This window comes from Perca flavescens, chromosome 6 (genome assembly GCF_004354835.1).
Source record: "Perca flavescens isolate YP-PL-M2 chromosome 6, PFLA_1.0, whole genome shotgun sequence".
In the NCBI taxonomy this organism is placed as follows: Eukaryota; Metazoa; Chordata; class Actinopteri; order Perciformes; family Percidae; genus Perca; species Perca flavescens.
The window spans coordinates 5,376,875-5,392,606 of NC_041336.1; the positions used below are offsets into that span (position 1 = coordinate 5,376,875).

At 39.2% G+C, this 15,732-nt stretch overlaps 1 protein-coding gene across 1 annotated transcript; it reads right to left on the reverse strand.

The window, feature by feature from the left end:
* Positions 1 to 629: 629 nt before the first annotated feature.
* Positions 630 to 7,353, reverse strand: LOC114556790 (NACHT, LRR and PYD domains-containing protein 3-like). The gene is made up of 8 exons (XM_028579834.1): positions 7,312 to 7,353; positions 6,721 to 6,946; positions 3,588 to 5,238; positions 3,315 to 3,488; positions 2,308 to 2,481; positions 2,031 to 2,204; positions 1,902 to 1,948; positions 630 to 1,181 (listed from the first exon to the last, which is right to left on the reverse strand). The coding sequence occupies exons 2-8, from the start codon at positions 6,926 to 6,928 to the stop codon at positions 637 to 639; spliced, it is 2,973 nt and encodes a 990-aa protein (XP_028435635.1). The 5' UTR covers positions 6,929 to 6,946; positions 7,312 to 7,353; the 3' UTR covers positions 630 to 636.
* Positions 7,354 to 15,732: the final 8,379 nt, after the last annotated feature.

Here is a 15,732-nt window from a genome sequence, read left to right on the forward strand (position 1 = left end):
CTGACCTCATCCACCATATCTCTCTCACGACCTCACACTCACTGCGCACTTAGTTATTCTTGAAAGCAGCTAAGCTCCTCTTCCTGTCACACTGTCCTCCACACCAGTGTCAGCCTGTCACTACTGCCGGGTAGGACAGATGGACTGCAGTTTGTGACAGTTTACGGCCTCTTGCCTGTTCATGGCTTATGGTCAGCTCTGTGCGTTGCTATGGTTGTTATACACAAACCAACCAGTTTGTAGGGCTGCTGTAGAGATGCATGGCCAAAAACTAAGAAGGAGAAACAGTTAAATATTATAAAAGACTTGGATATTAAGGTTTTTGGATATGCAAAGGTGGTTAAAGAAATGAAAGAGGGAGACTGTTTTTACAAGTTCGCAATGTTGATGTAAATGAAGATTATTCAACGGCGCCACACAAAGTCTGCGGATGCAAAATACTGCAGATTTTAAACTAATTTAAAACTCAAATTGTAAACACATATCCACTCCAAGCAGCAAAAATTGTCCCGCAGATCTTCATTTTTCTGGATCACCGCAAAAAAACGAAAGAAAAAATCTGCAGATCCATTTGGGTCTGCTAATCAAACATTGATTCATTGCAAAAATCCCTCATTGACTCTTTTCTTTGTCAACTTATTCCACCCGACTCAGCCTCACTGAGGAGCCTTCACCCCACACCCTGAAAATTGGGTAGAGCGGCTCAGTGAATTTGGTGTTGAAGGTGTGCAGGTGTGTCAGCGACCCTCTTGAAGAAACTCTGTAGAAGGACAGGATGCCAGCCTCCCAGTCCAGATACACGGCCAGTCCACCGGAGTTATCATTCAGAGGGACTGGAACGACAGTGCTCTCGAAGTTATGATACGCCCGGTAGCCTTTTCCGGAACAGTGCAGACTCCAAGATATCCCATTGTAACCCATCACGCAGTCGTTGCCCGACCCTTTGCGACTGATGCCCCTGTAGGTCACTCCGATCCCGAACCATTTCCCCTCCCACTCCACCTCCCAGTATCGGCAGCCCTTTAGGCCCTCCAGGAATAGGACTTCTGGCCAGTAGTCAAACCTGTCAGGGTGATCTGGATATGGCTGCTCCTCTCGGACCTGGCTAACCTTTCGTCCGTCTTCAGAGAAGGCGAGGACTTTGTGAGCGGAGTTAGGATCCAGTGTCAGTTCACAGGCATCTGGTGGCAAGAAGTAGTCAAAAGTTAGGCATCTATAATGGCAATTTATACCACAAATTATAAATATACTTAGAAAAGTGGCCATGGTATAATGGCAATAATGGACGAAGAAATGTCTGAAATATCATTTGAAAGAGGAAACTGAAGTTACATGCTTTACCTTACATGTAGGAGCATGGATGTATAATAAAACCTGGATACAGCGTTCAAGGTGGAGCCCCATTCATGTATATGATAGTTGTTCAGTGGCGCATAAAGCCAAAAATGTTTAACTTCCTTGGCCCATAGAGCGGGCATACTAGAGACCTCAGTCGGCCGAGCCGCTAACTTCAATGGGGATTAAATGATTTAATCCCGCGGCTCTTCTAGACTTTACAAATGGCTCAAATTCTAAATAATTATGTGACGCTCAAAAAATGTCTCCAATGATTTACATTTGAAAAGCAAAAGCACCTATTTGGCAAAATTTCCGATTTAAACACAATATTAATAGAGAACCTGATAACGTTAATGAGGCAACTTATAAACTAAACTGGAGAGGCCAGCTGTCAAAGAAGGCGCTCTGCAAATATTGAGCTTCATTGATGAATTTCTTCCTTTATAAAATGTGTTTTCACGGTGGGAACATTTCCTCACTGTGGCATTCGTATTTCCAAAACATCAACACAAAGGTCTGTACTCAATATCGAAAGGATTTTTTTTTCAAAATTCAAGACTTACATCGTCTCAGCCCTGGTTTGAACCAGTGTTCTGCGTTGTGGTCGACTCTGTGGAACAGATAGAAAGACATGTTGTTAGCATAGATTACACAAAACAATACAAAAACATTAGAGAGTGTTCTTTCTTTACCTGAGTTTAGTTAATTCGCTCCGTCCTTCCTCCAAAGCTTCAGAGATGAGCTTCACTCCCGACTCTCCTAAGTGATTGTAGCTCAGGTCCAGCTCACTCAGGTGGGAGGGGTTGGACTTCACTGCCGAGGCCAAGAAACCACAACCTTTCTCTGTGATGTTACAGAACGACAACCTGTGACAGTGTGATAGAATTCATTCTTAACCGGCGTTTGATACCGTTCATAGCTATTAAACATGCATTATAGTTTTTGTATATAGTTTTCTTTCAGTGATACCTGAGGGTTTCCAGTTTACAGACCACATTTCCCAGTCCAGTGGAGAGCTGCTGCACCCCTGAATCTTCAATGTCGTTGTCACTCAGGTCCAGCTCTCGGAGATGTGATGATGGACAGCTCAGGACTGAAGCCAGCTTTTCACAGCATCCCTGAGTCAGGCCGCATCGGTTCAGCCTGAAGGGACAACACAACATATCCCTTTGCAATATGAAGACATCAAATATAACAATCTCCCAAACTACAATACAACACCACAAATGGTACCACATAGCTAAATCCCCTCATCTCAAATATTGATTATAAAAGTAAGTAAAATGTTGTGAGTCATACCAAAACCTTATGCACATACAGACATCAATGCAAAATGAAAGTGAAATAAAAATAAAAAAACTGAATCTGAAGAAGGCTGCTAGCTGGAATGGAATCTAAATGAATTCAATCCTGTATCAGACCTGATATTTGATCCACAAGGTTCAGTTTGAGTAACAGAGCTGTGATTTTAACCAATGCCAAAACACTGCACAGAGGTTTATAATACTCTCACACAGGATTTTGCAACTCTGGAAAGTGATAAAGGGCCAACTATTTTATCTTTTGATGGGGCGATAAACAGTAGAAATACAGCATTCATGCTTCAATGTAATCATCATGTAATCATTTGGCCAACACCGCACCTTCCCAGATGATGTTGCGTTGCGGCAAAGGTGACACACATAATTGAATGTAGGTCACCACACAAACAGGTGTAAAAAGGAAGAATGAGCTTGATTTTTTCTCCATCAGACACACTGGAGACGGATGAAAAACAAAGCTGAAATGCCTCCTGTGTAGACACGCCATTAAATTGAGTTGGCCAAACCCACAAATGCTTGCACCATGACTTTGAATTTCTTGGTCTGCATAGTCTGAAATGTGGTCATATTGTAGTCAGTCTGAGTCATGGAAGTTGTGGGTACTGTCCCTATCTTTGTTCAGCCACATTACTGTCAGCTTCAGCACTGACTCACCTCAGCGTCTTCAGTCTGCAGTGTGGGCTTTGGAGCCCAGCGCAGAGAGACTCGATTCCTGAGTCTTGTAAGTTGTTGTCACTTATGTTTAAGTGAATCAGCTCATTAGAGCTTGAGCTGAAAGCTTCTGACAGCTTCTGACAGCAGTCTGCAGTTAGATTACAATCATTCAACCTGATAAACAGAAAGACACAGTCAACTTGTTAGAAAAAAAAATCTACGGTTTAAGACACAGGATCAAGACATCCAGTGATAAGGATGAAGGATACTTGCTTTGCTGATCTGGATGCTTTGATGGCTGGTAGGAGCCTGAAAAGGCCGTCTTCTGTTCTGGAGTATTTCTTGAGGTGGATCTCCTCTGGTTTCTCTGGTGAGGTCAGCAACGCAAAGACTAGAGCCGCCCACCGAGCTGCAGAGCACTCGTTCATTGCCAAGTCTTGGTCTGAGTCCAAGTGGCTCTGGATCTCCTCCACCAGAGCGTGTTCATTTAACTCATTCAGACAGTGGAAGAGATTGATGTACCTCTCGGACTGATGAGTCTGATTTATTTTCTCCTTGATGTACTTGATGGTTTCCTCATGACTTTGGGAGTCACAGGTTTCTACCTTAATGTTCAGGCCTCTGAGCAGACCCTGACTGGATTCCAGAGAAAGTCCGAGAAGGAAACGCAGGAAGAGATCCAGGTGGCCGTTGTCACTTTTTAAGGCTCTGTCCACTGCAGCTTTGTGCAGTTCGGATACAGACTTGGCGTGGTCTACCTGTTCAGGTTCTTCGGTCATCAGGTTTACTCCATAGGCCTTGTACATCACATGGACATACAAAGCTGCAAGAAACTCTTGGACAGACAGATGCACAAAGCAGAAGACTTTATGCTGCATCCAGGACTCTTCCCTAAAGACTTGAGTGCACACTCCTGAGTAGACAGACGCGTCTTTGACATCAATACCACAGTCTCTTAGATCACCCTCATAGAAGATCAGGTTGCCTTTCTCCAGCTGCTGGAAGGCCAACTTCCCAAGTGCCATAATCACCTTGTTATTACCTTGGGAGTCCAGTTGTTGCTCTTTGCCGTACTTGACATGAATCTGTACAGTCTGATGTGCCAGAAAGTGGATGTACATCTGAGTCAAAGTCTTTGGCATTTTCCCTCCGCCTGCTTTGGCACACATTTTTCCAAGGACGATAGAGGAAATCCAGCAAAACACCGGCACGTGGCACATGATGTAGAGACTTCTAGTCGACTTTATGTTTGCGATAACTCTCCTGGCTAAGTTTTCATCATCGATTTTCTTGTTGAAGTACTGCTCCTTCTGTAGGTTGTTGAAGCCTCGTATCTCAGTCACCCGGTCGACATAATGGGAAGGGAGGCGGTTTGCGGCAGCAGGACGAGTAGTTATCCAAAGTTTAGCTTTTGGTAGCAGGTGACCTGCAATGAGGTTTGTCAGCAGCATATCCACGGAGGCAGACTGTGTAGCTTTACAACATCTCTCATTTCCGTTGAAATCCAGAGGGAGTCTGCACTCATCGAGACCATCCAGTAGGAACATAACTTTGTACACATGTAGGTCTTTGATTCCAGATTCCTTCAGGCCTGGAGAGAAGTCATACAGGAGCTCCATCAAACTTCTTGTTTCATTTTTGAGAAAATTTAGTTCCCTTAAAGGAAGTGAAAACAGGAGCTGGATGTCTTGATTGGCCTTATCCTCCGACCAGTCCAGCATGAACTTCTGTGCCATCACAGTTTTGCCGATGCCTGCTATCCCCTTCGTGAGCACCGTTCGGATTGGTTTGGCTGATTGGTTGGGTTTGGCCTTGAAGATGTCTTCACACTTGATCAGAGTTTCAGAAAAATTCTGACGTCTGTTAAAGGCTGTCTCAATTTGTCTCACTTCATGTTCAATGTTGACTTCTCCAAAGTCCCCATCTATCAGATATAGCTTTGTATAAATCTTTCTAAGAGGCACAGGCCACTGCTGTGTCTCTTCCAATATGCAATTACTTTTCTCCTTCAGGTAAGGTTTTATTTTCTGTTGGCACATGACGAGTTCTCCATAATGACCTAACAACACAGAAATGTGTAACATCAATAACAATAATAACAACAATGCATGTGCTTTTCCCTCTTGTTACCCTTTACACCAGTTCTGAGGAGGTTGTAATGCTCGTTACTAGGGGTGTTAACCAATTTTAAATTGAAAATTGATTGAAATGAGCTTTCAATTTTGAGTATCAAAATCAGAAGCAGGATCAGCGATTCCAACATTATTTGTTTCTCCCTTCACCCACCTACTTGTACATGTCAGAAGAAAAACAAAATAGACACAGCGTAGCTTAGCGGCTGGTAGCATGCAGCTAAAGACACAGGGTAACATAGCGGTTGCCTGCAGCTGCTGTTTTCAGTCATCATGGCCACTGCTGGAGCGGGAGATGACGGAGAAACAATAAAACTGGAAAATCCTCCTGCTCTCCTGAAATCACTGTGTGGCATCATTTTGCCTTCCCCATGAGTGAGTTATGGAAACAAAAAACTAAGGTAAAGTGTCCTCATCTGCTATAGCTGGGAGGACAACCAGTCGGGCCACAGGCCTGGTGTAGATCTTATCCTTTATCTTCAAGTCAGCAGACCTCACATGACCATCTCCACTGGTGTGCAACTTGACCACTCATCCAATAGGCCAGTGTGCCCTTGGTAGCTGGGGATCTACCAGCATGACAACTTAAAGTTGCAAGAACTAAAGACTAATACAATAATTTGCTTAAATAAACTGACAACATAAATTATACGACTTACAGTTCTCAAGGACGCTCACACAAGATCTCAACTGGCTAATCATCCAGACAGAGGAGAGGATTTTTTCTTTCTCCCCTTTTTCTCTGAGTGGCGCGCGTGCCTGTTCGCGGTGTGAAGCACGTGGCCACACTGTTCTCCAATATGCACTCTAACAATCACTGCTGATAGACGGCCTTTTGTACATAAAGCATGGGGGCTCTGACGGGAAGTGCATTCAATTCAAAAAACTCAAAGCTGTTGTTGCAAGGCACACTTCTGCCATTCCTCCCTAAAATATGTTTAAATCAATAATTTTATCAAATCATGGCCTTAAAAACAAAAGTCAAATCAAATCGTGGATTTGGAGAATCGCGACACACCTTGTTACATTTCAGTTTCAGCAGAATGTTGGCTCAATTGTACTTTTAGCATAATGCTAATGTTAGGATGCAAACATATTAATTTTAACTAGCATAACATCAAATGTCATTGCAATTCATCTAATAAATAAACTAAGCCAAATTTAACAGACAAATTGGTAAAGAAAAAGCTTTATGTAGATTAATAACATTTATTAAACAGTGAGCAGCTACAATCTCCTAACACACACTAGTAAAGTAACATGCAGTCTCTTACTTTGCTCAAGTGTGTGAGCATGTTCATCCGCCTTCATGGCCCTCAAGATATGGAGAGCAATCTTCAGAGCTGCTTCACTTGTTTCATCATCAATCTCGACCGGCTGATCATCAAGCATGTCCTCCTGCTTGTCTTCCTCAAACAATTCTTTGTGGTTTTCAGAAAGGACCTTCTTATGTGACACCAGAGCTTGCTTTACGAAAGCCATGACTTTAGATTCAAACACCTGACGAAGACCATGAAATTACATGTTAGCTACTGTCTACTGTACCATAAATCACACGCTTTAGCAAATCTGCTATTTTTAGTTGATTATTTAAGGGATGCTTTGCCAATTTTAATGCAGCTCTGTGTCATCTTTGTGTGGGCAGTGCATTTAAATGAACGTGTTATGGCACCAGTGCATGGAGAACCACAGCAGCGGATGTGTTTCGTGTAAACCGGCGGATCTCGGCAGAGCTCTGCTGCTGGGCTCGATGAACTGCATCACGGAGGGGAGCCAAACACCGTTCAGGCAAACAAACTGCCCACACAAAGATGACACAGAGCTGGATATAAATCAGCAAAATATATCTTTAAATATCTGCTTACCTTCAGGGTGTTCCGCTTCCGCCGAATGCCTGATGTGGTCTGGCCACTAAAAAAAGATAGATAGTAACCAAAAAACATGTTCTATCAAAGCATGCATTAGTTAGTGCTGTCCAATTCCCCCTATTGCACAATGAAATTAAGAACAGTGAAATTCATCTTTACTTCCAATTGTGTACGAGTAAATGGTTTTACAATTTATGACTAACAGACACCATTTGTCTATAATTGTTTTAAATGCTGAGTTTATTGGAGTTAATGGAATTTAGACACTTTCCCAAGTTTTGCCTACTGTTTGGCAAACAATACACATAATTGTATTGCTTTTTATTTTATCTATTGAGCACATAACCACCATTGTGTAAATCTTGTGAATATGATTCATTTTAGTGAGTCATTAGCTAATATGATATATTATAATTAATTCTATGGACTTAAACGAATAAAATGGTATCGTCCATAACTCCCTATATGCTGATGACAAGGCTGTATTTCAGTACAGTACCGTGGAAAAAAATCAGCACACTCTTAAACTTAAAAATGATTTGGATGGGATCTTGCAGAGTGCACAACTTTCATCACTTATGTAAACTCTTAATTTAGACTGATGTATGTGATGTAACATGCAGATAACATACAAATATAATTCCTAATAATACAAATTATTCATGGGGGCTACCAGTCAGAATGCCAAGTACTACATACATTTAAGTAATTAGTAAGTAATCAACATGCCTGGTGTCGTCATAATATGTCTTGCTACGCCATGAACTACTTCAACAACTACTATTTCTAATCATAGTTCCATTATCTTTATTGTGACTATTATTGCCACTGTTCATCACAACCCCAACTGACACCGGCAGACACCGCCTACCAAGTTTTTCCTCGCCACTGTCACACTAAATGCTTGCTCTTGGGGGAATTACTGGAATTGTTGGGTCACTGTAAATTATAGAATGTGGTCTAGACCTACTATATCTGTAAAGTGTCTCGAGATAACTCCTGTTATGATTTGACACTATAAATAAAATTTAATTGAAATAATATTGAAAATTTAATTGAATTGTTGACCACAGAACATTCCAAACCAAAACTATTAAATCTAAATATCAGAATCTTTAAATGTTAGTGTTGGGAAATCTTCCCCAGTATAATACATGATGTTGAGTATACATATAGATCTGATATTACTGATCATTTTACCTTGATTGTGAAGGTCTGAGTTCAGAGCTCAAGTATGGAGGATATTCTATAGAGCGTTCAGTGTTATCAGACATTAAACTGACATTTGAAGACGCTGATGTTTTCTGACGTTTACCCTTTTTCTTGACTTTAGTGGATCTGTAAAGATCAGTTAAAATGTAGACACAAAAGATGTTTTGAAACTCAACTGTTGAACAACTACATTAATCTTCAGGAATTCTCTCTAATACTATTGTGGTTGTGAGACAGAGAACATTACAAACCAAAACTATTACAGGTAAACATCAGAATCTTTATATGCTGGTGTCAGTGCTGGGAAATTTGAAAAGGTATAATTTTGAGTATATAATCTGACAGTAGTGATTATCTCACCTTGTTTGTAAAGGTCTGGGTTCAGCATTCAAGTCTGGAGGATATTCTCTGGAGTGGTTAGTCTCTGCAGACATTAAACTGACATTTGAAGACCCTGATCCTCTCTGAGATTTACGCTTCCTCTTGACTCCAGTGACTCTGGGAAGATCAGTTACAATGTAGACACAAAAGATGTTTTGAAACTCAACTGTTGATCTAAACATCTACATTTATCTGCAGGAATTCATGATTTAATACTATTTTGGTCTTCAGACAAAGAACATTTCAAACCAAAACTATGAAAGCTAAATATCAGAATATTTAAATGACAGTACTGATAATCTCACCTTGTTTGTGAAGTTCTGGGTTCAGAGCTCAAGTCTGGAGGATATTCTCTGGAGCAGTCAGTCTTTTCAGACATTAAACTGACATTTGAAGACGCTGATCCTCTCCGAGATTTATTCATCTTCTTGACTTTAGTGAATCTGGGAAGATCAGTTACAATGTATACACAAAAGATGTTTTGATGCTCAACTGTCGATCAAAACAACAACATTTATCTGCAGGAATTCATAAATACTAAAGAAATATTACACGGGAGGGAGTGCTGTTGTACTAAATATCATCTACCTCCTCATCTATACATCTGTGTATTAAAGGAAGGATACCAGAACCGAGCCTGTCGGGACCTGACGGGCCGGGCCAGGTTCAGACAGAAATTTAGAAATTATGTTTGGGTTCGGGTCGGGCTCGGTCACATCAGCGCGATAAGGCATTGAACATTTTAAATTTAAAAAAGCTTATTATGTAGGTGTGCGCCTGTGTTAACGTGCACTTGTTGTTCTACAACTGTTCCTACAGTTGCTTAATAAAAGCGGGCTTTCCACACAAACAAACGTACTGTACATGTATCATTAGTATGAGTCGGGCTCGGACAGAAATACGTTAATGCCTGTCGGGCTCGGCCTGGGTTCGGTTACTGCTCTGTCGGACGCGGGCCGGGCTCGGACAGAAAAATGCGGCCCGATCCGGACTCTACTGTGTATATATCTTTTTGTTGGAAGAGTGAAATGATGACAATACTCGGCAGCAGATTGCACTGTTACATTTAACACACATCACAAAGACACTAAAATAAAATTGTTGTCTAGGTATCGTTTATTAAGGATGTCTTTGTTCTGTTATAATGTAAAACACGTTTTCTCGTATTTCCTGTTAGAACCATGTACAGTACGCGCTTATAGCAATAATTTATCAGGAACTGCATTGAATCAAAACAACTCCATTTATCTGCAGAGAATATTTCAAATTAAAACTATTAAAGCTAAATATCAGAATCTTTAAATGATGGTGCCAGTGCTAGGATTGAGTATATAATCTGACAGGACTGAGGATCTCACCTTGTTTGATAAAAGTTGAGTTCAGTGTCAGAGGTCTGCAGGACATTCCTGGGATTTGATTTTCTTCACCGTCCATTCAGATGAAATCACCTGACAGAGACAATAAAAGCCTTTGATTAAACTTTGAGCTGTTCTCATACATCAGTTTCCTGTTGCCTCAGGTGAAGCCCTGTGTCACAGAAAAAATAGAGCTAACGTACTAAGAATTTTAATTAAAAAAAAATCTAAAAAAATAACTTTCTGCTATTCTTTAGGCTTTTTAACATTTTCAAGACAAAGTTTCTTGGACCTTTCTTCCATCTTGTTCCTCAGATGTCACATTGTCACACTCCCCTCTAGAACATGCTCTTAAAGCCATTTACATTTGTAATACATGACATCTATATTTAGTGTAATTGCTTGTTTATTTTCGTGCATCAGGTAGTTATGTCCCTCTGCTGCCACTAGATGACGCTGCAGACTAAATGATGTTTCTGATAAGTTGCAGAACAGTACTGACCAGTTGGTCTAGTCCCTCTTCTTGTTAAATACAGTACGTGTTCTTGTAACATGGACATTTGTCAATCTAAAGCTTTGTGAAACAAGTTTGAGGTGGAAATCGATCAAAAAGCAAACATATAATGCAGCATTAAAAAAAAATCAATGGTGCAAATTTATGTATCTATGATTATGCAAAGAAATACAGAAAGGATCAACCACATATCAAAGATGAAGTTAACAGATGTAGATATAAACTCACCCCTACACTACTGCAGAACACACCAAACTTCTACTGTAGATTATTGTAAATAAATACATAACATCTCCCCACAGTTTGTTAATATGAAGAAGTGTTAACTTACCAGTAAGTCTTCGGATCAACACCTCAACCTGTTGCTGTTAAAACACACTGACGCAGATAGAAAGAAACAGCCGGTTAAGTTCAGCAGTAAACACCTTCTACTTCCACTTTCACCCTTTAAAGGGTGGGGTTTCACATATACTGTATGTGTGTGAAACCCATACAGGATGGAGTGCAGGGGTGATTCTAGGATCAGACCTTTAGAGGGGCTCAGCCCCTAATGAGAATGTGACATGGATATAGTCAGAGCTGTATAGTAACGAAGTAGAACTACTTCACTACTCTACTCAAGTACTAAAAGGCTCTATCTGTACTCTACTGGAGTATTCTTTTTTTCTCCTACTTTCACTTTTACTTCAGTACATATTTTCGATGAGTTTAATACTTTTACTCCGATAGATTTTTTATGTGCTGCATTGTTAATCGTTACTGTTGTGAATTCCTCACGCTACCAACGTTAAACTTCACAGCCGTCTCCTGGGCCCAGTTTTTCAAAAAATGTAATCTGGATCAAATTGATACAAATTTGGAAATCCCATGTTTTGCTATCCAGGATCACCTGATCCATTTTACTTTTATGCCAGTTTTTTAAAGGAACATTGGATTGGATCACTGTGATCCAAATACCAAATTTCAGGATTACCAAATCCTGTTTAACAGAGCCTTAAATGGAACCAACAGTGTAGCCTACTGTCCTACTAGCAAAGAACAGGTAGGCAAAATACCCGAGGCCATTGTTTGTTTTAATTTTAAGAAACAGAAAAACTGTAATAAACAGAAACATTTTAAATTCTTTATTTTGTTATGTTTTTTTTGTTTACCATTTCTCATTAGATGTGACATGCTTCACATATGCTTCAAATATGAAGAAATGTATATATCATCAGTAAACTTTTTTTTTGTGATCATTCGCTTAAAAAAAACACATGGTTTGAAAAATCACAACTGAATCCACCCTTCTGATGGGATCAGGATAATCCTGTCTTTTGGATCAAATAGATCCCAAACCGAGTTCAAAGTTTTGAAAAACCCAAATGGCAGGTTTGATCCAGATCAAATGTAAGATCGAATTACGTGATCTGATTTTAGTTCGGAATCCCTCTTTTGCTTTTGAAAAACCCATTTCCAAGATTTGATCCAATCCGTGATCCAAAATCCCACTTGATAACTTTTAAAAAACCGGGCCCAGCCCTTTGACAGATCCGAGACTACGCCAAAGGCAGGAATCTGGTACAACAACCTCTGATTGGCCAACACTACGTTTCTGTTAACCCTTTCCTTGACTGGGTTACAGGTGCTGTACCTGGGGAACATACTACTACTACTACTGCTGCTGGGTTACAGGTGCATAGCACCGGCAACAGCCACACAGGATAATTAACCTGTTTCAAGCCCTTTTGAGCCTGTAATTGTTTGTCTTCTGTCACTAACAGACAAGTTCCCAAACTCTAACTTGAAGCACTAAAAAGGGTCTAAAATCACCAATGCTTGAGTGTGTCATATACCTTTTTATTGCATTTATGTAGGCTACATTAAAAATGGAAAATAACATGCTGAAATGTAGGCCTATTAACTGCCAGAGATGCGCTTAACTATGATGCAATATTTTCTCCCAACAACACAGACTGAAGCTTTTGATAAGTTGTTGCATTTTCATTAGAACTAAAAAGTACAAAAAGCACCGTTATTTTTACAGTTTTTTCATTAAGCCTTTATTCTTTATTTACCAGCTTTATCAAAGATCTCTTTCACAAGGGAGACGTGGCACAGAGCAGCAGTAACAGTGTCAAAAAAGGACATTTAAATGACTGGATTTAGAGATTCCACCTTAAGTTTTAAACTCATTCAACAATAGCCTAATGTGTTTGTTTTACTGCTTAATTTATTTCATTTATCTGTAGATTAGTCCATGCAGTAGGTGCAGAAAACCTAAAAACCTTCTTTCCCAGTTTAGTTCCAACTTTGGGAACAACAAAACCCCCAAAAAACCTGCAAACAGAGGCAGCAGCTTCCATAACAGGCTACAGATTTAACAGAGAAGATGAAAACCTCCAATGACTGAGGCGTGTAGCCTTTATAAAGCAGGCGATTTCAATCTTTACAACAGAATATCAACTGTAAACTCTTCACCTTGAGGCTGAAAGTAGGCAGTCAGAGAGGAACCACACTCACTGGAGCTGTGGAAATAATCCAAGGTGACTGAGATGAACATGTAGGACATTTTTTATATAAACTCAGAGCTTTCTGTTATCTGGATTTTGCATGAGGCCGCCCAGAGACCACTGTGTGTGTGTCCTTCTTTGATAGTGCTGCTCTTGACTAAACATCACTACAGGAAGTTAACCCTGTTGTCCTCGGGTCTAATTTGATCCATTTTCAAAAAGTTTTTATATATCAGAAATTTGGGTGACAAAAACATCAGAAAAAGTGACAAAAATGTCGGGATAATCTTAAAAGACATCAGGAAAAGTGACAAAAACATGGGAAAAGCTATAAAAAACATCATATAAGCGCAGAAAAATAGTGACAGAAGTGTCCAAAAAGACGACCAAAACGTTGGAATTTTTTACATTTTGACCCAGAAAAAATAAAAGTTGCATCATGGTCGACGGGGAAGACAACACAAGGGTTAAATCTGGAAATGGGGTTTATTTTATTCTTAATATAGCTGTGAAATAAATCTAACGCAGTTCATTTCTTTCCTAGTTTACAGATCAGTCAGATTCTCTTCTCCTGGAGCCAACAGACTGTTGTTTTATTTCACATTTTGAAATATTTCAATGACTGATATTCATATTTAATAAAAACAGTATTTAAAACCCGACAAACATCCCAAATAGGGCTGGGTTGAAATATAACCGATTCTCCAATTAAAATCATTGATTCATAAATTTCAGAAATCAATCTTTTAATATGTTAATATAGTGTCAGTCCTGTTCATTAAAAAGTACTTTAAACAAACATGTTTGGGGGTCAGTTCTTAATGTAACCATCAACCTGGTACTTTATAGTATTACTATTATTATATGCGAGGGTTGCTTCCTGCTTCTAGCATACAATTTAATGCAGAAGTTCTCAGAGAATCTCTTTTATATCCGAGCTAAACTGGTATTTCCCTAACCTGGTTGATATCAAATGGAAAATGTTATCGAATTGGAATCGAATCAGAAAATCATTGCAGGGTTTCTGCAGGTTTCACCAAGTTAAATTTAAGACTTTTTAAGACCATTAAGAAATAAATTTAAGACCTTTATGTTAAAATAAAACATAAAAAAGTCTATTTAGGGAGGTCCTGGGACTTGTATGCATGTATTCAATGAAGCGCAAAAACTAAAAGAATTGCGAAAAAAAGGAAGACAAAAAAGCACCAAAAACTTCCAACAAACCCTAAAATTTTTTTTAAAGAAATAGAAAAAAAAATTAAAAAATATGAAAATGGTCAAAAACAACACTTCATGTATCAAAACATTTTTGCAGATTATAAGAGATAGAAGAAACCTAGAAAATATAAGTAAATGTAATCTATAAACTATTTGAGATTCAAAAAATTTAATATTTGTTGAACTATGAAGCCTTTTGTAAAAAAAGAAGCCTCTGAGGACCTCACTTTAAGAATCATTGCTTCAAGTGTACATATATACTATGTGGTATTACTACATTTACTGAAGTAAAAGCTCTGAGTGCTTCTAACCCCAAACTGATCATTATAATTAACCACCACGTTGTCTTTCTGTCGACCATGAACTTGTTGTCCTTCCAGGTAAAAATGTAAATGTAACGCTTGACATTTAAAAAAAAATTCATGGTCAATAAACCTAATTTAAATGACATTATTCCTCATTTTTTAGTTTAAAAAAGCAGAAATTATGAATTATTTTGACTAATAGTTAAGATCAGAGGATGTTGATTCAATCACAGTTTATGTCAAAGTTTAGTCAGGAGAGAATATACAAATTCATAGGCATAATTTACGGAGGGGGATGGGTGGTGGTTACAACCTGCCCAATAATCAAAATGGGCCAGTGTAACCCCCCCAAAAATATTACCATATTGATAAGTGAAAAAATATATAAACTGTTTTAAAAAATATTAAGGGGTTGGCTTTCTCATTTAAATCTTTTCTTTGGGAGAGTCCAAGTGGGAGAGTTTGACCAATCAGAGGCGGTGCTTTCAGGGCCCATGAAATAAAGTTAAACGTTTTTATAGAAAGAAAGCCATATTTCACAAGGGTTAAATAAAGACACAGTTCACAGTGGATTCTGGCTACAATAAACACAGCTGTGCTACAATAAATCAGATCTTTATGATGCAAACCAAGAGACCGTGCTGCTCTTTTAGAGCCGGAGGAGGAACTTACCTGAATCACGGTTAGATTTTAAACACGTAGGGGCTTTAGTTGTCGTGGCTGCAGCAAACATGAACATGTCTGGGTAAACAAGTTTCCCCAAAATCATACTGATAGCGATAAACCTTAAAGAAATAATAATCAGTATCACGATTAAAGTATCATATACATGCACAGGGCTACAAATTCACCAAATACAAACACATTTTGGGAAGAAATTACCTTAAAAAAATAGAATTGGAAGGATGTGAAATGTGCAAAAAACAAAGCTTGGACAATTA